The 24,855-nt window shown below is 40.7% G+C and overlaps 1 protein-coding gene across 16 annotated transcripts in view; it reads right to left on the reverse strand.

Annotated features, from left to right (window-relative positions):
- The window catches only part of PPFIA2 (PTPRF interacting protein alpha 2), a 285,944-nt gene that overhangs the window by 66,823 nt on the left and 194,266 nt on the right, over positions 1-24,855 (reverse strand). For all 16 annotated transcript variants that reach the window (XM_053406933.1, XM_053406948.1, XM_053406938.1 and 13 more), the window contains one exon: positions 5,328-5,444. In XM_053406933.1, coding sequence (XP_053262908.1) covers positions 5,328-5,444 — 117 coding nt within the window. The remainder of the gene's footprint in view (positions 1-5,327; positions 5,445-24,855) is intronic.

Below are 24,855 nucleotides of genomic sequence, written 5' to 3' on the forward strand. Positions count from 1 at the left end.
TTGTATGCATGTCAGAAGACCAGAGTGACCAAGTGACAAAAAGTGTTTCTTGCTGTTTCACTGATTGAGGGTGGTGGTATATATGGTGGGCCATGTAAAATTAGGTAGTGGGCCAGAAGCAGTGCCAGATTTACATATAAGCTAAACAAGCTAAAGCTTAGGGCCCCACTCTCTTGGGGGCCCCCAAAAAATTAAAGGAAAAAAAACTGGATGTACATTTCCAAAATATAAGATAAAAAACAAAATAAAATAAAACCTACATACAGCAACAGTGTTTTGTTTGGTGTTGTGTAGGCTCCTATGATGTAACTAATGGGCCCCGCCTGCTAGCCTGCTCCCTAAAATACCACTGGTTTGCTCATTTCTATATACAGTGGTACCTTGGTTCTCAAACTTAACCCGTTTCGGAAGTCTGTTCCTATACCAAAGCATTCCAAAACCAAGGCATGCTTTCCAATAGAAAGTAATGCAAAATGGATTAATCCATTCCAGACTTTTAAAAACAACCCTAAAACAGCAATTTAATATTAATTTTACTATCTAACGAGACCTTTGATCCATAAAATGAAAGCAATAATCATATAAAAATCATTTTAAGTTAGAGCTTAATAATTATTTCACTATTAATATACTACTTCTTAATTGTATTTCACTATTAATATACTTCTTCTTAATTGTATTTCAGTTCAACAATTACTTTGATAAAATTCATATTTTGTAATGTGCACATTGTTTTCTTCATGGAAGGAATATGTGCACATTCTCCTGGTGAACAATGGGTGGTTATTAGGCATGTTAACAGCTCATATGTGACTGTGTGTGTTTGTGTGTTTATGTGTATGTGTGTATTCATTCCTCTGGTTGCAATTTGAAGTGGTAAAGGCAATTTTACTCTCACAAGACTTTACTGTAACAATCTACAGCACATGTGGTCCCAGTCAAAGAGTTATACGAAGACCTCACCTTGAGAAGATTACAGACCACTATTTATGCTGTATCAGCATATTATGGATTTATTTATTTTAATATTCATATACTGCCTTTCCAGGAAATGTGCAAGGCAGCTTATAATAACACAATTTAAAATGGTATGATTGATAAAAACAGAAAAAAGAGTAAACGTTTTATGAAAAGAGTAGCATTGTTAGGAAGTTAGGCATTGCCTACACAGAGAAATGCCAGCTGTGTGTCATAAATATGTGTACCATTTTGGGTAGGGCGATTTGTGGGCTTCATATTACTACCCACTCCCACGCATCATACTGACAATAATTTTGCTGGTTAAATGCTTAAAAAGGGGAAAAGGGAGCCACTTTCATCGTGCCAACTCCCCCCCCTTTCTAAGTCACCCTAAAAAGCAGCAGCAAGTCTCAAGAAATGTGGTGCATCTCTGAAATCAGCACCCATATATGGTGGAAGCGCAGCCAAGTTCTTTGTTGGAAAAGAGCTTTAATAGCTGTCCAAATATAGTAGTAATAGCCCGGGGGAGAAAGAGAGAGATGAAAGTGTTATCAAGCAAATCTGATATCAGTGATGGTATTAGCTACAACAAAGCAGGCAGGCCATGGAGAAAATCAAAGTTCAAAAATACCCTGTGGGAACTTGTGCCACAAAGCGCAATGGAGATTAAATGTGGAAGAGGTCCGGGGGGAAACAACCAGCACACGCTATCAAACTGAGACTGGTTTGTAAGAGAAGAGAAGAAGAGGAAAGCATGATCATGGTCTTCCCTTCCTAAATTGCCAGAAAAGGAAAGTCACACTGATAATATGCTATTTCTCCTGTCTCTCCCTAGATCAAAACACAGCAACAACTGCAAACTGGTGTCTGTATAGACAATGTATCTGCAATCAGATGGAGGCTCAATATATGGATGCATATAGCTAAAATTTATTTTGCAGCCCCCAATTACCTATCAAAATGAGCAAGAATATCACTGGATACTAAGAAATTAAAATTAAACACACCAGGGCAGAGAGAGGGAGGAATTGCAGATATTAGCAATGTAATGGGAGAAAAATTCTAGATGAGGATAAAGCAGTGATATTTCAGGTCCATGAACTACAAGATTGACTTTTCTATTTGTCTGTAGTTTCTGATCTGTATTTTCTTGCACATGACTATACTTCCTAAATTTGTTTAAACACATTTATGACTTGGCAATGCTTTACAGTGTGAATAAAAGTGAATAAAGCTGCCATAATATTAAGGCTGCAATCCTATGCATGCTTACCTGAGCTGGAAATAAGATTTAAGTGATCATAAGACTTGGGTGCATTATATATGCTCAGTTCTCCAGAGGTTCTTAGTTATTCCCCCATCTCTGGATTCTCATATTCCTGCTAAGATTCTCAAACCTTAAAACTTACAAATACCATCTGCATCAAGAGACACGGTGTTAATTAACTTTCCACTATTTTATAATCATGTACTTTTTATTTTATTTTGTTGGATAAACATTTCATTCTTCAACAGCCTGGCATTATGGCCTTGAGGCTAATATCTCAATCTATTTAACCTTTAACATGTGTAAATGTGAACATTATAAAACACCCAACCAAACCGAGGCTACATCTCCTGTTCCTGGAACAGCGACCCAGAAAGTAAAATATTATTCTCTCTCTAATTTAAGAGTTTTAGGTGGCTAACAAGAGAAACACTGCAAGCCAACCAAAATGAAAATGAAATACAATTATCATTTTTGTCTTAAAGCACATAAACCAACACCACTTGTGTTCCAAACTGAAGAGTGCAGAGATGACAAAGCATCATGAATAGAAAATAGAAAAACTGCCTTGTATTGAGCCAGATCTTTACTTTATCTAGCTCAGCAGGATTTCAGACTGTGCTCTCTCCCAGCTCTATCAGGTTATGCTAAGGACTGAACCTGGAAACGTCTGCATGCAAAGCAGATGCTCTACCCACTGAGCCACAGCCCTTCCCAAGGTGGTAAGATTGTGCGACTAAATAAATCATTCCAGTCTTCCCTACAGTCCACTATAATTACTAAGCTTAAAAATGTATTACTAGACCACATTATACTTTTTCCTTGCCCACAATTCACAACACACCTATCAAGACAGCTACACATCTCATTCCACACGCATCTCTCTGTGGACTTTCACATTATTGCTTCAGATGTAACTTTTCAAAATAATTCTCAGATGCTTTCATCCTCTCCCCACCCAATGCCTATTACACCTGGGACTCCTTACCTCTCCTTTGTCCATTTTGCATTCCTTGTAAGTCCTTTTGTCAATCTTATGTGCCAAACAAGTAGATGTTTTGATCAAATTCCATGCACACATAGTTTTTCAGTAAAGTCTATCAATAACCATCCACTGAACGAAGTAAAGAATTCAAAAACACAGGCAGTGTATGCGTTGCTTCTTAGACTAAACCATATTGTTATGAACAGCTACATTTTGGGCTAGAATTGTATTGATTTTCTAGTTGAGAATGTAAATCCTTGGAGGGCAAGGATCAAGCCTTTGACCTCTGTTTTACACATCAAGCATAATGACTATATTTAATAAACCACAAAATTATAGCACCAATTCCTTGAAGCAAATTTTCTCCAAGTTATAATCAACCTCTGAAGGTCAGTGATAGCTCCCTATATGTCTGTTCCCTGAACTGCCTTGCACTGTCTTTCAGAGAAAGACTCCACAGTTCTTTGTCATCGTTTCAAAGTATTGCATGGTATTAACACAGAAACACTAATGCTGGAAACAATTCTGTAACTTCCTTGCATAAAAATATGCAGATGATCAACTTGAAAAAGAGATTTCCCCCCGGTTGAAGAGCTCCATTCATGCACCATAAATTATCTACAAATGACAAGAAGTAGATATCAAAAGTGAAACTAGAAAGTTACAAAAGGCAGTAGAAGTTGCTAAGATGACAAGCTGCTACAAAACAGCTTTGATTTATTTTTTTTTTACATCACCGCTATAAGAAGTGCAAGTAGATTTGCTTGTGAGGAATGTTAAAATTGTCTTTTGGCTGCTAAGAATTTCTTTCTTTCTTTCTAAAATACGTTTGGAATAAAGAACAGCTGAAAATCTCACACATTGATGTTGTATTAGACCTACTGCTAAAAAGCTTCAGTTTAAGGCATACTGGCAGAACCCTTTTGAGGGACCGTTTCCAAACCCCACACATTAAGGCTGATTTTCCTAGCACTGACTTTAGAATATTGCAGCGTCAGTGCTTGGATCACAATAGATCCGTTCTGTAGCTTAATGAGGTCATGAAGTTCATTTATACATGAAGTTCCTATAGAACCACTCACCTTCCCAGGAGGGCAGAGTTGCAAGCTGGCCACAAGCACTCCCTGTGTACAGCAGGGGTGGGGGTGGGCGTGGCAATGCCGCCCGCGTCATTGGGAGTCCAGGCTGCATCACACCCCACGGCTGACCAATCTGGTCGACCAGGGGTGTGGTTTACCTGATTTAAACATCCGCGCGGCCAGGGCTCAGTCTCCTCTTCTCCTCCTGCGTCGGATCTCCCGTCCTCCCGCCCTGTTTTCATGCGTTCGTCATCTTGGCCTTGCTATGGACCACAGTTGGTCACCTGTTGAGGGGGCCAGGTAGGAATTTTCCCACTTGGCAAATTGGCACCAGCCATGTGGCTTTCGCCTGCCTTGTAGTAATCGTCAAAACCTAGAAAGGTTTGGCGGTTAGGCATTGGTAAACCTGGTTTATGGGAGGGGAGGTTGTGGCCTTCACCTGCCCCTCCTCTTTAAGGGTATTCTGTTACAGGGATCTGGGTGTGTGGTTCCTGTCCAAAGCCCAGGCAAGGGCTAGGGCCATGCCTGGGGGAACTTGCAGTTGATGTACATCAACAGGGCTCCCCCTACTGATAGTTTACCCTTATGAGACTACCTGCATGACCAGCAGGAGTCAGATATAGTCAGTTCAGTTCCAATGCCTAAGCCAATACCGCTCACATCTGTAACCAATAAAGTTGTGGCCTTATTTATCCCATTAACCCAAAATATTGGTCTGTGTGTGTTTCATTATCAAAGAAATGGGGTGGGGCTCGGGGCCTCGCCATGCAATCAGATGCTGTACGAAACTTCTTCACTACTATCTTAATTAGAAAGAAGCAGCTTTAATTTCTGTAGGAGGGCATAAACAAAAGAGACTGCTCAAGGCATTGATTCAGAATACACTAGCGACTCATCTTGCATAGGTGCCAGGTTTTATTCATCACATTAAGTTCATCTCAGAAGGCAGAAATGGATTTGGGAGCTTAGAGCAGTGGGCTTTGATTTGAACTTTTCAAATGACGAAGACTCTCAAAGGGAAGTTGTTACTTTATACCTTTTCATGAACTTTTTGTCCAGGCTCCATTCCTTTGATAAGCTCTGAGTCAGTAGGACCCTCTCCTGATGCCATTTTCCTTTGAATGTGTGCATTTTGTTCACGCAAAGCTAGAATCTAGAAAAGAATTAAGATTAAGGTCAGAACAAATAGCAAGTAAGAATTTCATTTCTTGAGCATAAATACACAGCATTTTAAGCAGTAATGTGACAATAATTTAACATTATTCTTTACATTGTGTCAATATGCTATCAATCTAAATGTGGAAAAATCTTCAAAGATGGTATCTCTTGTTATCATCTTTCTTCATCACTCTTAAATGCTATCATTTTATATCCTCCTTCAAGCCTTTATCAGCTGTGCATTTGAAAGAACTAGTTTACATGATTATGAAAGGTCAAACTAAGCGTGATGCAGCAGTTCCATGATTGGAACTCGCAACATATTTTTCCTCTGTTAAAATGCACCCACAGTCGGTGGGGGAGCTGATACGGATCAAGACCATGGTCAGGGAGAGTTTTTAACAATAAGTTTTATCAATTGGGGAAAACATTTGCATCAAGGGGCCGTTTCCAAAAGGAAAAGAGAGCAAAAAGGGGTAACTCATCTTCTCTGTACCATAATCCTAACTGAGGACACCCCCCCTTCCCACACAGCTATGCTTTGTAAAGGAAAAAGATGAAATCAAACCCTTTAAGAGACTAGAGCACACCATCAGCCTAATAGGTTTATCAGCAAAATTGTTAATGATACTGCACTTTACAATACTAGAGAACCGGGGCCGTCTTATTCATAGGTGCTAAGGGTGCAGGGCACCCGGCCACCGAGCTCTCAGGGGCGCCAGGCTGAGAGTCCGGGGCCTGAGGGTTGAGTCTGGGGAAGAGCCCGCCCATCGGTTGGAGCGCTGCAGTGGGCTCTTCTGCTGCGGGTGGCTCTGCGCCAGGAGTTCGGGGGTGACCGAGCCAGCAAGAAGCTGAGGCGGCCGGCTGGCTCCGCCCTCCTGCGCGCCTGGGACTGGGCAACCTGGGGAGGAGGCGCCAGGCAGATCTTTGCACCCTGGCGACGCATATACTTAAGACAGCCCTGTAGAGAACACACCCCTCAAAAAGCACAGAAGCCAGCATGGTTTTACTTCAGCATCGCAATTTCTGTTCGTAAGACTGATACTCAGAGGAAAGTAGTATATGTAGATTGAAATAGTTTGATCTCATAGACACTCAGATCAGCAAGATCACTCAGTACAAGTTTTACACAAGGTTGTTTCTAATTGACGTGAACAGAACTTCAATTTCCAAAATAGCTCTATATTTTTCAAAAATTGTATTTAACTGTGCAGTGGGGGTAATGAAGCAATAACATCCATTGATTTCTACCATTTGGGACACATCCTTATTGGGTTAGAAGAGCAGTACTGGGTTATGCTATGGGACACATATGCCTTCTTCATACAGTGGTACCTCAGTTTAAGAACTTAATTCGTTCTAGAGGTCTGTTCTTAACCTGAAACAGTTCTTAACCTGAGGTACCACTTTAGCTAATGGGGTCTCCCACTGCCACTGTACCACCGCTGTGCAATTTCTGTTCTCATCCTGAAGCAAAGTTCTTAACCCAAGGTAATATTTCTGGGTTAGCGGAGTCTGTAACCTGAAGCGTCTGTAACCTGAAGCATATGTAACCCGAGGTACCACTGTACATTACAACCACAAAGCAGCAAACCCAGCTGAAATAGGCTGTGGGGCCATGCCTTCCCTCACTGTTGTCTTTCCATATTCTCAGATAACTTTTGGGATAGGGAGCCTTGTCCACTTTGGGGGGATTCCTTGCACAATTGAGGATATGTTTTAAAATGGCTCTCCACTGCAGCAGTTATAGCAGAATACAGGGTAGCTGGCTTGAGTCATCAGGTTAAAAGGCATAGTCCTGAATCCAGTCCTTTCCCCCCCTAAAAAAATATTTAGGGGTACTCTCATTTTGACTCAAGAAAATCACCAATCAGGAAAATCAGGAAAAATAAATACAGTAAATGGACAAAAGGCAGCCAATTGGGGGTGGAACTGATGATTCACCATGCTAGAGAATAAACTAATTTTTAAAAAAAGTTTTAAAATTTCTCTTCCTCCTAGATTCACAAAATGTTTAGGGGTATGTGTCCCCGTGTCCCCACCCCACTGAAAAAAGCACTGCCTGAATCCCTTTTTTACTCACATAGTGCCATCATGGTTGACATACCTGAAAAGGGCTGTAGCATCTGCCAACTCAAAACTCCCTGCCAACATCTAAGTAAGCAACTTGTGTGACACAACCTAATTGGTCCTGAACCTCTGCATGTGGCAGCCAATGAGGAGGAAGGGAGGTGGGGGAAAGTAGAGTATCAAAATGTCACATTACACACCACACTTAGTTTGTCATTACTGGGATGAGGGGACAGAAGTGGGGAAAGTGATGTCCACACTGTTGCTGTCATACACAATTTAGATCTAACTGTAAAGAAGCTCCTTGTACCCGGAGACTTCTGGTCAGCGCCAGGGAGACTTTCGGTCGGCGCCAGCGTTTAATGGCGGTCTCCCGCTGAGCTCCGCTCAGGGAGACTACTCTACGAGTTCGGGTCTGACTGCTACTGCGAAGCGGGGACCCCTAAAATCACAGGCGCGGAAGTCTGTGAGCAAGGAGACTCGGTGGGCACCTTAAGCGCCCCCCTTTACTGCGAAGGAGCCTTTTTAAAGGCTCCGGAGTGGCATCGGGTGTGAGCGCGGTGCTGAGAGTCGTTACCCAGCCCGTGGAGTGAAGCCGCGTTGCCATAGACGGAGAGCGCCGATTCCTTCCTGGCATTTGGATTTACAAAATACCTGTGAGTAGGATTGGAAAGCTTTTGGGATTTAAAATTAAAAATTCTGAAAATTTGGCCGAAAACGGGGAAGGTTAAAAATAAGGAAGTCTGCCTTTCCCGGACTGCATGACAGCTAAAGCAACGAAATACAAAGCTGCAATTTGACGGAAGACAACCTTAAAACCTGTCTAACCCGGACATTGAACTTGAGCCTCCCCCTTAGCAGGCAGGAGCGGGGGGGGGGAGAATTTGAACCTGTACTACCTGTATGAAAGAAGTTTAAAAAAGGAACTTTCTGCCGTTTTAAACCCTTGGGAAGGACTGCCCCAAGAGGAAAGTAAGTCACCGGGACTGAAAACTGTTATTTGAAATTGGTTACAAAGTTGGTGTTTTGCCTGCTTGATACAAAGTTGGGACTTTATTTGCTACTGTTGGGGACTTTGTTGAAGTTACAAACTGACAGCCTTCTTAGTGGAAATTTACTGGAAGATTTGTTGCCATTTTTCTTTTTGCTTCTTTGTACTTTGGACTTTGAGCTACTCCCTCTAGAGGGTTGTGGGGAAATAGCTATAAGACAAGTTTGTAAAAGCAAGTCAGTGGAGTTTTCCATCTGGAAATAATTCCTGTGGGAACGACCTTGGGATATGAGTGGCCAAGAAGAAGAGATAAAAACAAGAGCTAAAACTAAAATTGCACAAAAGAAAAGGGGTTCTATATCAGGCTCAGTCCCTGCAGGTGCAGATGGGCAGGAAAAAGTGGCTTCATTACCTATGGATCCAGTGACACAAGCATTAATAAAGATAAATGAGGCCTTGGAAGCCTTGACTAAGCAAGGTACAGAAAATTCTAAACAGCTGACAGAGTTATCAACAAAATTAGATTTAAATACCAAAAGTGTTACATCTAATACAGCGACTATAAATAAATTAATTGAAGAAAATGTCACAATTTGTAAGATTGCTGAAGAGGCAAAAACTACTGCGGAAACTACACAGGAAAAGTTAGTACCAGTTTGTAAAAAGCTGGATGAGCATGAGGCAGCCCTGTCTTTACTGGAACTTCAGAGAAAGGAGAGGAATTTGAGATTGAGATTGGTCCCAGAAAGCGAACAGGATAATTTGGTAGACTTTCTTACAAAAGAATTTTTGGAATTCTGGCAAGCAAATTTGAAAGAGGAGGAATTTAAGATAGTCACTGCTTTCAGACTGGGCAGAAGACAAAATAGAAAGAACCCAAGGGATTGCCTGATAACTTTAAGATCTAAGGAGGAGAGAGACAAAATATTAAACTTACAGTTCCAAAGAACTCTCGAGATTGAAGATTCTTTTGTGCAGATTTATAAAGATATTCCTAAATACATCTTGGAAGTGAGAGCTTACTACAAGGACTTGACCACTTTGTTGAAAAAGAACAATATATTATTTAGATGGGAGTTTCCACAAGGCTTGTCTTTCAACTACAAAGGGAAAAAAATTAAAATAAAAACAGTGCAAGACAAAGAACAATTTCTGGAAAGAAATGAGGAGGACCTCCTGAAGGAAGTGGTGGATCAGACTACAAAGGCAAAGGATGCAACAGACATTTTGAACTTGACATTTGGGCTCAAAACTCCGACAAAGGAAGAACAACTGCTTGGGGCAGTTGGAGGAGCAACTAAGTAAATAACAAGATGGCTCTGCAATTTTTAAGTTGGAATTGTAATGGACTGAACCTTCCCAGAAAAAGGCGTGAGGTTTTCCATGTTTTAAAAAGGGAACAATTGGACTTGATTTGTTTACAAGAAACTCACGTGACTAGAATACATAGAAAATTACTTGTCAATAAAAGATTGGGACAGGAATTTATTTCATCAGACAAAGTGAAGAAAAGAGGAGTGGTGATTTATGCAAAGGAAAAGTTGGCCCCTAAGTTAATTTTTAAAGATGAACAAGGAAGGTATTTGGCAATTGAAATACAAGTCCAAGGAGAAAAATTATTGATAATTGGGATTTATGCTCCGAATGAAGGGAAGTCAGAGTTTTTCAAGAAATTGCATGAGACATTAATGGACTATTTGGATTACAATCTAATTATGATGGGAGATATGAATGGAGTGGTCTCTACAAATATGGACAAAGCACTAAGACAGGTGGGTTTCTAAGGATGGGAGACTACCTAAGACTTTTTTCGAAATGACAGACAATATGGACTTGATTGACATTTGGAGAACAAGGAACCCTCTTGAGAGAGAGGGAACTTTCTTTTCAGAAGCAAAAATGACCTGGACTAGAATTGACCAAATTTGGGTAACTAGTGGGATGGCACCAAAGATAAAGAAAGTGGAAATCTGCCCAAAGACTTGCTCCGACCATAATGCCGTAAAGATGGAAATGAACACAACAACAGCTGGTTCTTTTAGATGGAGGATGAATGACTCCCTATTTAGAGATGAAGAGGTGTACAAAAAGGCCCAGAAAACTGTGAAAGACTATTTTGAGATAAATCTGAAAACAGAGGTGGAGAAAAGAACAATTTGGGACGCAAGTAAAGCCGTTATGCGAGGTTTTTTGATACAGCAGAACACTTTAAAAAAGAAGAGACAGAATGAAAAGAAAGATAAGATTTTGGAAAGAATAAAAGAAGGTGAAAAAAAACTGAGATCAAAGCCAAAGTCTCATGAAATTTTAAGGGAAATTAAGTTCTACCAGAGACAGTATATGGAACTGATGAACCAGGAGATAGAATGGAAAATAAAGCAAATGAGACAAAAGACATTTGAATCGGCAGACAAATGTGGGAAACTTCTGGCATGGCAATTGAAGAAAAGACAAAAATTGAATATGGTTACAAGCTTAGAGGTTGAAGGAAAGAACATTTTTAGACCAAATGAGATTAGAAACTGTTTTCAGAGTTATTTCAGAAGACTTTATGCTCAAGGGCTGGTGGATGAAAAAGAGATAGAAGAATTTCTTAAAAAATATGGATTACAAAAAATATCTGAACAAAGCAAAGTGATTTTTTTTTTATAATATTTTTTATTAAACAATTTTTATATTAACACAAACAAAACATACATAAACAAGCAACAAACAATAACAGAACAAAAAACAAGTACCATTTCATGTCCTAATTTCTTAAACCTTACTTCCTCGACTTCCTCTTGCTTCCCGTTTCTGTATTCCAAGTTCTTATAGTTATTCAGCGAATCTTCCCTTATTTTACTATAAATTTGTGTTAATCATCCTTATTCTCTTTGTCTTAACCATTACTAATAGTAACCATTTATTTTAAACCCAACATCATTCTAGCTGTCATTAATTTTATAGTATTTCTTTAAATAGTCCTTAAACTTCTTCCATTCCTCTTCCGCCGCTTCTCTTCCCTGGTTTCGGATTCTGCTCGTCATTTCTGCCAAACCCACAAAGCAAAGTGATTTTAAACCAGAAAGTAACTGAGCAAGAAATAGAGGGAGCCATTCAAAATATGAAATTGGGAAAATCTCCAGGACCAGATGGATTGACTTCCAGATACTACAAAGCTTTGAAAGATTGGTTGATACAACCGTTTAAGGAAGTCTGCAATGAAATTCTAGAGGGGAAGAAGGCACCCGAATCGTGGAAAGAAGCATATATTACACTTATACCAAAATCTGAGACTGAAAAGAACCAGATTAAGAACTACCACCCTATATCATTGCTTAATGTGGATTACAAAATTTTTGCAGACATTTTGGCTAAAAGACTGAAGAGGGTTTTGGTGGGTGAGATTCATAAAGACCAGGCTGGCTTTCTCCCAGGAAGACATCTATCTGACAATGTGAGAAATATAATAGATATTATGGAATTACTGGAAACCAATATTAATACTAAGGCAGTATTAATATTTGTGGACGCGGAGAAAGCCTTTGACAATATCTCTTGGAGTTTTATGAAAAAGAATCTTAAAGGAATGGGGGTAGGTCAAGGTTTTGAGAATGGTATAAAAGGTAAAGGTACCCCTGCCCGTACGGGCCAGTCTTGACAGACTCTAGGGTTGTGCGCCCATCTCACTCAAGAGGCCGGGGGCCAGCGCTGTCCGCAGACACTTCCGGGTCACGTGGCCAGCGTGACATCGCTGCTCTGGCGAGCCAGAGCCGCACACGGAAACGCCGTTTACCTTCCCGCTAGTAAGCGGTCCCTATTTATCTACTTGCACCCGGGAGTGCTTTCGAACTGCTAGGTTGGCAGGCGCTGGGACCGAACAACGGGAGCGCACCCCGCCGCGGGGATTCGAACCGCCGACCTTTCGATCGGCAAGCCCTAGGCGCTGAGGCTTTTACCCACAGCGCCACCCGCGTCCCTAGGTATTTGAGAATGGTATAGGTGCAATTTATTCTGAACAAAAAGCAAAATTAATTGTAAATAATGTGGTTACTGAAGAAATTGCTATTGAAAAAGGGACACGACAGGGGTGCCCAATATCCCCATTACTTTTTATATCTGTTTTGGAGGTTTTATTAAACATGATCAGAGGGGACCAGCTGGTTAAAGGGATTCAGGTCGGAGCTAAACAATACAAACTGAGGGCGTTTGCAGATGATTTAGTATTAACTTTACAAGAGCCAGACACTAGTACAAAAAGAGTTTTGGAGTTAATACAAGTTTTTGGTCGAGTAGCAGGTTTTAAGCTGAATAAACAAAAAACGAAGGTACTGGAAAAAAAATCTAACAGTTGTGGAAAGAGAGAGGTTTCAGAGTGAAACCGGATTAATGGTAGCAAATAAAGTGAAATACCTGGGGATTAATTTAACACCTAAGAATGTGAATTTATTTAAAGACAATTATGAGAAATGTTGGACTGAAATTAAGAAAGATTTAGAAATATGGTCAAATTTGAGACTTTCCTTGTTAGGCCGAATTGCTGTTATTAAGATGAATGTTTTGCCAAGAATGTTGTTTTTGTTTCAAACATTGCAGATTGTGGACAAAATGGACTGTTTCAAGAGGTGGCAGAAAGATATATCTAAATTTGTCTGGCAGGGCAAAAAGCCCAGAATAAAATTTAAGACATTAACTGATGCAAAAGAAAGAGGGGGGTTTGCCCTGCTGGACTTAAAACTGTATTATGAATCAGCGGCTTTTTGCTGGCTGAAAGACTGGCTACTTCTTGAGAACACAGACATTTTGGACTTGGAAGGGTTCAATAACAGGTTTGGTTGGCATGCATATATATGGTATGACAAGGTAAAGACTCATAAAGGTTTCAAGAGTCATATTGTTAGGAAAGCACTATATAATGTCTGGATTCGGTATAAAGACTTGTTGGAAAATAAAACCCCCAGGTGGTTGTCACCAATGGAAGCAAAGGAAGTGAAAAAACTTAATATGGAATCCAAATGGCCAAAATACTGGGAAATTATAGAACAAGAGGGGGGAAAGGTGAAACTACAGAGTTACGAGAAATTGAAGACCAAAGTAAGAGATTGGCTTCACTATTACCAGATAAATGAAGTATTCAAACAGGACAGGAAAATTGGCTTCCAGGTGGAAAGATCAAAATTAGAAACAGAATTGTTAGAACCCAATACTAAGAACTTGTCAAGAATGTACAACTTGCTGTTGAAATGGAATACACAGGATGAAACGGTTAAATCAGCTATGATTAAATGGGCACAAGATATTGGTCATGACATTATGTTCGCTGATTGGGAACAGTTATGGACCACTGGTATAAAGTTTACGGCATGTAATGCCTTAAGAGAGAATATTATGAAAATGATTTATAGGTGGTACATGACCCCAGTCAAGCTTGCAAAAATCTATCATTTGCCCAATAATAAATGCTGGAAATGTAATGAAACTGAAGGTACTTTCTATCACCTTTGGTGGACGTGCCCAAGGATTAAGGTCTTCTGGGAAATGATTTATAATGAAATTAAGAAGGTGCTTAAGTGTACCTTTTATAAGAAACCAGAGGCTTTTCTCCTGGGCATGGTAGGCCAACTGGTGTCAAAGTAAAATAGGACGTTTTTTATGTATGCTACAATAGCAGCAAGAGTTCTTCTAGCAAAGTATTGGAAGACACAAGAACTACCCACGCTGGAAGAGTGGCAGACGAAGGTGATTGACTATATGGGACTGGCTGAGATGACGGGCAGAATCCGTGACCAAGGGAAAGAGACGGTGGAAGAAGATTGGAAGAAATTTAAATTTTATCTTAAGAACTGTTGTAAAATTAATGAGTGTTAAAATGTCATGGGTAAGGTAAAGCAGATTTGCAGCGATAAATGATTGGGTAAGAGAAAAAGGTTAAAGAAAGGGAATTATAAGTAATTTAGATCAGGGGTTGCTGAAAAAGTTTAAAACAGGGATGCAGAAAAGGGAGGCATGGGGAAGTCGTCAAAATTGGGTATAAGGAAAAAAGGTTATGAAATTATACATGTTTATATGTTTGTTTGTTTTTGTATTGTCATTTGTAATGTGTTATAATATATGTTGGAAAATTAATAAAAAATTTATAAAAAAAAAGAAAGAAGCTCCTTGTACCCTTTCTTTTTCTAGATAAGGAAATACTCATGTTATAAAGGATACAGAAAGACAATAAAGGGCAATGTTTGAATTGTGCTGAATCACTGCCTCAGTTTTGATCACAAAGTGTGTCTAGGCATTTTAGCTGCAATGATGACAGTAAAAAAAAAATAATAATACTGGGAAATGGTAAAGCAATCTATACCAGATGAGCTCTTATTCATTTTGGTGAGCATGAAATTCCTATAGTAATGATACATGTTATTTATTTATAAACTGTCTTTATTGCTTTTTATCCAAAGCAGAAATAAATCTAAAAGAGACATAAATTGGACACAATACATTCATAATGTAACATGCCATTACATGCAACCATTTCACAGCTGAAAGGATTAATAAAGTAAAAAAAAAACAGTGGGTTGCTTAAATGTTGCACAGCAGGGTGAAGATCTACCCAGACTGGTCACATTGCTCAACTAAGTATCAGAGGCTGTAGAAATCATTATTAGACTTGGTGGCGGATCTATGAAATGGAACAGAGACCTTCTGCTCTGATGCAGACATAATGTAATTCTGCGCTAAGTAAGAAAAACACACTTCCATTTCATTTCCTCCGAAACAGAAACAGCCCAAAATTAATAGGAAAAGGTTCACATTCGTTTTACACCCACCTGGAATACAGATAGTTCATTTATCTTAAGAGTCATAGAAATAAAAGCTACAATGGGCATAACCAACACCTACCTATTGGACCCCTAAATTAAACTGATGTGTTTCCATTAACTTAATTTCCAGAGGATATCATGGTCCAGACTTGAAAACAGAAATCCAGGTTGATGTCTGTGCATATACTTGTGTCTCTGAATTATACTTGCTGGCCTGTGCTGAAACACAACACGGGCAGAGCGAAATATGCCTTTAAGGAAAATTTATCAGGCACCAACCTGTTCTTTCATCAGGAGGCCAAATATGAGAACTTCCTTAAGCCTTGGCCAAAAAATAAAAGAAATAATCAAAATGCAAAAATGGAGGGAAATGGAAAGAAAATATAATGCTGTTAGAGAGGGTGGGTAAACTCTGGGCCAGTCCATTTAGCCCATAAAGCTGTTATGGACAAGCCACACCCATCTGCTTTACACCTGAGGTTGGGGGGGACAGGGGACGGAGTAAAGATTAGTGGTTGGGCCAAAGTAGTGTGACCCCTGATGAGCTGGATGAAAGAGAAAAAGCCTATTCCCCAAACCAAGGTCTTTCCTCTTTCATTATAATAAAGATTTCAGTCTCTGCATTATGCATTATGCATTTACTTTATGGAACAGAAATAAATAAAAGAAATTACATGCAGTGGTGGTTGATTATTAAAAGCAGACATGGCAATGATATAGATCGGCTTCTTATCCAAGGTAAATCCAATGCTGGTTTTTTTCCTTAATGTTCCTTCCATTTAAAAACATCAGTCAGCAAAACGGATTAAATTATGTCAGTCTAATTATCTTGATTGGAATTTGCTTCCAATTCAATCACTTGTCTAGGATGTACTAAAAGGGCTTAATTTAATTAACAGTATAGTAAAAATGTAAAGAGGTCAAGGTCTATTTTCAGAGAAGGTTTGTCAGGTGTGTATAACATTTGAAAACACCTTATCTCGTCTCTCCTGTTAATTTGCAGTTCTTTTTTTCTTGGGGCAAAAATATGCTTTTCTTTTTATTTAAAGGAAAACCAAAAGCACAAGTATTTGCTCTGCAAAATGGTGTCTCTAGGAAAAGCAAATAGTGGCAGCCACGCTATGCCCTGTGGGTTCTTTGCAGGGGGTGGGGGCAGGGACTGTGCTTGGCACCTGCAGCCACAACCAACAGCCCTGCCACTTCCTGCCCACCCAGTGAGGCTTGCCATCACCTCCCTTCCCATGAGGCATTGCTGGCACTGCTACTGCTAAATTTTAGTGGCAGAACAAAAAAATTGGGGATACCATCCTCATGAAGAGAAGGCATCAGGGAGGGGATGAAGCCAATGGGGCCCCACATCTCCCAGTCATGCCCCCGGTTGGAAGGCTATTCTTTGGAGGATAATAATAATAATAATAATAATAATAATAATAATAATAATAATAATAATAATTCCAGCAGAATATTAAAATACAAGGATTCAGCAAATATTAAAAGCTTCCCTAAACAGGGCGGCCTTCAGGTGTCTTCTCAAAGTCAGATAGTTGTTTATTTCCTTGACATCTGATGGGAGAGTGTTCCACAGGGTGGGCGCCACTACTGAGAAGGCCCTCTGCCTGGTTCCCTGTAACTTCACTTCTCACAGTGAGGGAACCACCAGAAGGCCCTTGAAGCTGAACCTCACTGTCCAGACAGAATGATGGGGGTGGAGACGCTCCTTCAGGTATTCTGGGTCAAGGCTGACCTAGAGCTCTTAGAGGAATACCCTGTGTTAAGCGCCCAGGGCCCTCAGGAAAACTGGCAATCTGACTTTCCCTTTTCAGATTCCAAAAACAGCTGGAGGACCAAGTTTGGCCCCTACTGTTTTACATGGTTTTGTATGTTTTGTGTATTTTATGCATTGTGATTTGTTGTTACTTTTATTGATTATATTTGGTAATTCTTTATTGTGGTTGAACTGTTTAATTATATTATTTGCTGATGTTTAATTTTACTGTTTACTATTAGATCTGGATGGATTGTTGAATGTTGCTTTGTTTGATATGTTATTTTAAAGTTATCGTGACTTTTATACTGGACAGATTGTTACTATTAATGTTTTATTTTAATGTTTTATTATGTTTTTATGTCTTGGAAGCTGCCCACAGTGGCTTGGGCAACCCAGCCAGATGGGTGGGGTATAAATGAAATATTATTATTACTATTATTATTACTATTACTATTATTATTATTACTGACTTCTACTTGACTTTACATCTTAGATTGCCCCTGTGGATGTCTTGCTGCTCTCATCTATGTGCAGCCTGAAGCAGGACACCCCCCCCCCCAGGAAAGCCCTGGCATGGTACTCTAGCATAACAGAACATTTCCTGTCAATGATTTCATTCTCACCTCCCGCACCAAATTCTCTTAACCTTTAATCACTCAAGCTTGTTTTCCTGACAAACTGTAACAACTTTAACATTTACAAACAGATGTTCCACATCCTATTAAAAATCTAGTGGGAAACTATATTTGTTTCACTGAAGTAAACAGTATTCAAAATCAGGCTTCCTTCTTAGGAACAGATTTCTTCTACACAGATGCTAATGCTAAATAAAATGTCTTGTGTCAGATCTCCATCCTGCATCTAAAGCCTTGAAGAGACAGATAATTGAGAAAGCATCTATCCACATATGTTCAATTCTATACTATTCAAACAAAATATTGAGAGGAAGCTGGAATGAGAAGGATCCCCCTTTGTCTTTGGAAGATAAGCTTATGTAAAAATGTAGATTTTGCCAGCTTTGTGACCACCATGTATTAAGCAAACAATGCAAAATGACCACATCCACACGTCACAATTGGGGATAAGAAAATCTGTCCATTTTGATTTCTCTCAGTTTCTCATTTCCCCCCCAATTTTAAGTTTGGTTCCCCATGTTTCCAAAACAGTTTGTCATCTTTTATTTTTAAAGTCTTCATTAAAATTCACCAGCATTTTAGTGCAAATTTATCTTACTACACACTTGCTAAGGATGCGGGTGGCGCTGTGGGTAAAAGCCTCAGCGCCTAGGACTTGCTGATCGAAAGGTCGGCGGTTCGAATCCCCGCGGCGGGGTGCGCTCCCATCGCTTGGTCCCAGCGCCTGCCAACCTAGCAGTTCGAAAGCACCCTCGGGTGCAAGTAGATAAATAGGGACCGCTTACTAGCGGGAAGGTAAACGGCGTTCCGTGTGCTGCGCTGGCTCGCCAGATGCAGCTTGTCACGCTGGCCATGTGACCCGGAAGTGTCTGCGGACAGCGCTGGCCCCCGGCCTCTTAAGCGAGATGGGCGCGCAACCCTAGAGTCTGTCAAGACTGGCCCGTACGGGCAGGGGTACCTTTACCTTTACCTTACACACTTGCTTAGATGCAGTTTGTATGCATAATGTGCTTCTGCATATTATTTCCACTAATATATGCATTTATATGCACACTTTATGCAAGTATACGCATTTTGGTACAACTGACTTCACTGGAGAACTGCAATGTAAAATTCACGGCACAAAGCATAGTGTGACGTTGTGCTTGGATATAAGCTAAGTAAGATAAAATGTTATGATTCTGTAAGCAAAGAATACAATGAAGACAGAATAAATGCAAATAAATTATATTTGGCATTTAAGATACAGCCTGATTGCTCAATTTCTGCTTCTGAGTTCTAGGTACAAATTATACTCAAGCCTTCTGAATAATAACAATAATTCTCCAGCTCCTAGTGTGGTTTCATTCATTTCTAATCTGATTAGTCACCACTTTCTCACTTAAAATAGGGTGCCTGCTTACACATTCAGTTTAAAAGATATATATTTAGAATTGGTGGGGTTTTAAAATCTAAATAAATATACATTATTTTTATTTAGATAAATAGTCTACTTTTGTTTGTATCTAACAGGGATATCTTACATATAACATGTATCTAACAGGGATATCTTACATTTAAACAGCCTTGACCTTGTATACCTGAAGGAGCATTTCCATCTCCGTTGTTCAGACCAGACACTGAGGATCCACCTCTGAGGGCCTTCTGGTGGTTCCCTCACTGCGAGAAGTGAGGTTACAGGGGACCAGGCAGAGGGCCTCCTTGGTAATGGCACCCACCCTGTGGAACGCCCTACCTTCAGATGTCAAGGAAATAAAAAACCACCTGACTTTTAGAAGACATCTGAAGGCAGCCCTGTATAGGGAAGTTTTTAATGTTTGATGTTTTATTATGTTTCTGTATATGCTGGAAGCTGCCCAGAGTGGTCGGGGCAGCCCAGTCAGATGGACAGGGTACAAATAATAGAATTATTATTCATTATTGTTATTAAATATGTGTGCAAAGACAACTGGATTTTCAAGAAAATTGATCAGAACTGAAACCTAAGATTTTTATATCAATAAGATGTTCTATATATTTTAGGTTGGAAATTGCCATGGGATGTCATTTATGGTGGCAACCTTGGGGCCAGAATAGGACATATCTTGCCTTTGTTCTTTGGTTGAGAGGCAACTTGCCAAATGATAGCTTATGGTCATAATGATAGGCTGATGCGATGCTTAAATGGCCACATGCCACACTTGATGCAAAAGTAACATGTACAGTGGTACCTTGTTTTGATTCCGGGATCCCTTCTGGAGCCCCAGACGCTTGACAAAAGGGATGCTCGATGAAAGGGACGCTCTGCACACACACGCAGAGTGGTTTGCACTTCTGCGCATGCACGAGCAGCAAACATGGAAGTAACCCGTTCCGGTACTTCCAGGTTTGCAGCGGACATTCGCCGAAATGGACGGTCAACAGGGTGGACGTTTGCGGAGATATTACTGCATAATATTTTCTCAGATAGATTGCATCGCAACTCAATGGTATACACGCTGTGGCTACACCATCTTGCTGGAAAATTGTAAATGCCTACTTTCTTAGTCAGTGATGGAAAATGCCAAGTTCAGTGAAGTTTATTTCTTTACATACTGTATTTGTCAAATTTGTGACCCCCTCCCTATTTCAAGCTTCGCAACAAGTTTGAACTGCTTCCTCCATTGCCTTCATAATTGCAATGCAAATGAATGCAGTGTTAATGAGAACCTGCAGTTTAATGTGTGCTGCTTCAATGTGATAGGAAGCTAAAGCAAGAGAACCTTTTAAATTTCTGATTCTGTTAACCAACATTCAGAAATCCCCCACAAACTACTTTAATATTATGTGGGGGGGGGGGCGCGGACACCTTAGGTTAAATGCTGAGGTTATGGCTGAAATGGCTTGAATGCTGAAGCACTCAAGATTTCCCATTCTCAACAGCAGGGGGTCTACTTCTTCGATCTGTTATTCGTTTAATAGCATATATGTGGCATCTGTGTTGTGAAAAGGCAATCAAAATATTTTCAGCCACAGGAAGACGAGACGTTGCAGTAAGGACGGCTTTATATGGCATTTATCACTAGTGCAAGTTGCACTTTAAGGGAACAAAAGGCAGAAGAAAAGGCCTTTCAGAGTTTCAAAAACTGGTTTGGGGTGTTGCTTTCAGCAACCACAAAGCCCTTTTCATCCTCTTCTTAGGTGAAAGGATGCTATAAAGCACGTTTCTACCCAAAATGGGTTTCTTTCTCTCCACTTCAACTCTTTAAAAACAAAGGATTCCATCTCAGATAGAGTTCTAGCACACTCTTCCTAGAAGAACAGTGGAACGAAATCTCAGTGAAAACAGCTTATTCTACACAATTGCCAGCTGCACTACAGCACAGATACTTTTACCCAGGGCTGAAGTTGATTTACAAAACCAGGTAAAAAGTAACCACAATTAGCATTACTGTCAGCATCTGCATAATGCCACGTAGGCAATGCTGATGAGAAGAGTGCGTGAATTTGTATGGAAGAGGAAGGAGAAGCATGCCTGAATATCATCTTGCTCTGAAAGTGAAAGCTAGCTTTGCAAACATTTACATGCCAGTTGATTGTAATGAAACCTCAAAGTGGTCTATATATAATGTATGTGACACTTAAGTAAAGTAGGTACAGTGGTACCTCAGGTTAAGTACTTAATTCATTCCAGAGGTCTGTACTTAACCTGAAACTGTTCTTAACCTGAAGCACCACTTTAGCTAATGTGGCCTCCTGCTGCTGCCAAGCTGCCGGAGCACAATTTATGTTCTCATCCTGAAGCAAAGTTCTTAACCTGAAGCACTATTTCTGGGTTAGCGGAGTCTGTAACCTGATGCGTATGTAACCTGAAGCGTATTTAACCCCAGGTACCACTGTATTTAAGTGGAGATGAACAGGACTTCCCCACATCCCAAAAAATGCAAGTGCCTTACTAAAACTTTGGATTTTCTCATCCCTCAGATTCCTCAAATGTTTCTCCCTGACATATATGCCTAGAAGTTCCCACAGTGCCCAGCCACCCTGAATAAGTTGCCCACAAACAGGAGCAGCCACTGTCTTTTGGGAACCTACAAGCACTTTTTCACACTATCTCCCCTCCTCTGACACGTAAAGGGGGGAAAAAGGTAAAGGACCCCTGGACGGTTAAGTCCAGTCAAAGGCGACTATGGGGTGTGGCGCTCATCTTGCTTTGAGGCCGAGGGAGTTGGTGTTTGTCCACAGACAGCTTTCAGTGTCAGGTGGCCAGCATGACTAAACAACTTCTGGCGCAATGGAACACTGTGACGGAAACCAGAGCACACGGAAATGCCATTTACCTTCCCGCCTCAACGGTACCCATTTATCTACTTGCACTGGCATGCTTTCGAACTGCTAGGTTGGCAGGAGCTTGGACTGAGCAATGGAAACTCACCCCATTGTGGGGATTCGAACTGCTGACCTTCTGATCGGCAAGCCCAAGAGGCTCAGTGGTTTAGAGCAAAACCACCCACTGACACGTAGACATTAGCAGCAGCCCAATGAAGAAACCCTGGCTAACATCTGACTTGTGAGGGACTAACATCTGGGACTAATTCCAGGCAAGGAGATTCAGCTGCAGAGCAGTAGCTAGAACATTGGAGGATGGAGGAGACTTGCGAGAAATATCAACAGCAGCCCGGTGTGGGGCCTCTGGGCTGTTAAGGAATTAACATCTGGTGCTGTATTTTCAACATACTGGAAACTACTTCAAAAACTTCACTTAGTAGGCAGGGTATAATAGTCATAGAATCATAGAGTTGTAGAGTTGGAAGGGACCACAAGTATCATCTAGTCCAATCCTCTGAAATGCAGGAATACTCTCTCCAACATGGGGCTTGAACACACAACCATAAGAGTCTCATGCTCTAGTGCCTGAGCTACGAAGGCAGATAAATAAATAATAAACAATAAACAGACAAACTAATGAGCAACGGATGGCAAGGAGGACCCACATTGCACTGGGAAGATGTAGTGTGCTCTTACCAGTGCCCAGTAACATAGTTCAGTTTGTACAAATGTGTTACATTCAGGTCTGATGCCAGATTCCTTGGAGAAGATGGAAAGGCAGGTCAGACGTTGCAGGACCATGGATAGCTCTGAGTGAGTAACTTGCCCTGATGAAGCTTGAGAGCAGTTTGAATCTTTTTGAGAACCTGCCCCCAGGCTCTTTCTTCTCAGGGTCCACTATGTTGTGGATTACTTTAGAGCAGCCTTTCTCAACCTGTGGGTCCCCAGATGTTGTTGGACTACAACTCCCATCACCCCTAACTAGTAAGGCCAGAGTTCAGGGATGATGGGAGTTGTAGTCCAACAACATCTGGGGACCCACAGGTTGATAATCGCTGCTTTAGAGCCTTAAATGGCCAACATTCTGGAGTGAAAATGAAGACTCCTCAATTCCATAGCCTCCATCCTGGCACATCCCTGGCATTGCTGATCCAGTGAGGAACAGTGGGAGGCACTAGGTTCCTCAGAGAACTGTGCCTGTTTTCCTGGGGGCTCATTTTGATCATTCTGGGATGTCCAAAGATGATATGTATCAGGATTAGTTGCCTCCTGATCTCCAGCAGGAGACTTAGAAGCTTGGACCGGGTCTTGCGCCTTAGCTGGAGACTCTGCAGCCTCTTACTCAGAGTCTTGCTCTGCTGGACTCTGGGGTCATGACAAAAAGGAGCCTAAATAGCCAGACTGAAATTTTGTGGGGAGAGATAGGTTAATTTCTGGACATTCCCTGCATGTCCAGGTAGTCAATCAGGCTTTTCGGGATTAATTTTAAACTGGACTGAAGGGGGAGGGTTGTTATTATTTTCTGCCTCTACATAAATATCCTAGTTAGGACTCAAATCTCTCAAATCTTGTGATCTGTAGAAGGTATTTAGATATTTAGTACTATATTATTATTTTTTAAAATGCACTAATAAAGTTTGTGCTCCTTGCTAGTACTATTGCAATACCTATTTTTAACAAAAACTGGTGACATATAATCTGTAATTATGATCCAGGAAGGTGAAATGAAAATCCCATGCTAAGAAATACACCGAGGCAGTTATGAGGGATCAAGGTTTTGTGAAGAAAAAATATTCAGCTGCACACAAAAAAAAGCCAGACCAAATAGCTTTGCCAGAATAGACTTCAAACATTGGATACTCAGCAGGGTACTGTTTTAACATATATTTCAAATCATCAGTACACTGCAGGTGTGGAGGAAGATAAAAATAGTAAAACTGGTAAGCAGCAATTTTTGTAGCTCCCCCCCACTCTTGCCTCTTCATTTCTGTTGTGCCTGGATTCCTCCCTTGGTTAAACAATTAGTAACTCTCTGAGAACAATAGGAGCAATGCCCAGATATAATGAATAGCTAGCTGGAACCTTAGGCAGGAATACTCCTTAGACAGGAGACACAACTGGGATTTTTCAACAGAATATTGCAGTGTCTCCTTCCTCTTAACAGGAGTGCTCCTGTCCAGCTATTCCTTCAAAACAGAGCATTCCACTTTCCTCACTCCTCTGTTCTCCACTTTTCTTCTTCACCTGATACTCTACATACTGCAGCCACTGAACATGCTCAGTTCTCATTAGGTTGTGTTTTGCCCCCTTGATTTATTTAATAAATGCTTTGTTGTGCTTCTCCAAACCTCAATATTCTCCCAAGCCTGCAGAGACCTTCCTCTTATTTCTCAGTAGCCCCATTTTTGGCTCAGTTTTTATTGGTACTTAGCACCTGAGTTCACTGTGAGAGGACGTAATGTATGTACTCATGGAATCAAGCAAAGGAACAATTTTTAAACACTTCAGTAAAAGGACCACTTTGCAAACAGCAGGAACGGAGGAGTGCTCTTGTTCATACATTTGCTGGGACAGCATCCCTGCTCATAGAGTGGCGTAGCAAACTTGCTCCCTCACTGCTACCATGTAGATAGCAGTGTGAACTGAACATTCCGCAATGGCTGGAGGTCCAGCTCAAATGGCTCTTCCCATCTTCAAAAATAGGAGGGAGAAATTGCATGATTGTGACAATAAATGAGCATTGAATTTAATGTCCTAAGATGTTATTCTGTCTGGTGGTGCTGACGGAGGGAAGGGAGGAAGCTCACTCCACCACCCTGTGACCGAAGACAGTGAGTTTTGCAGTGAATGTATTGAAAAGG

This window comes from Podarcis raffonei, chromosome 10 (assembly GCF_027172205.1).
Source record: "Podarcis raffonei isolate rPodRaf1 chromosome 10, rPodRaf1.pri, whole genome shotgun sequence".
NCBI lineage: Eukaryota > Metazoa > Chordata > Lepidosauria > Squamata > Lacertidae > Podarcis > Podarcis raffonei.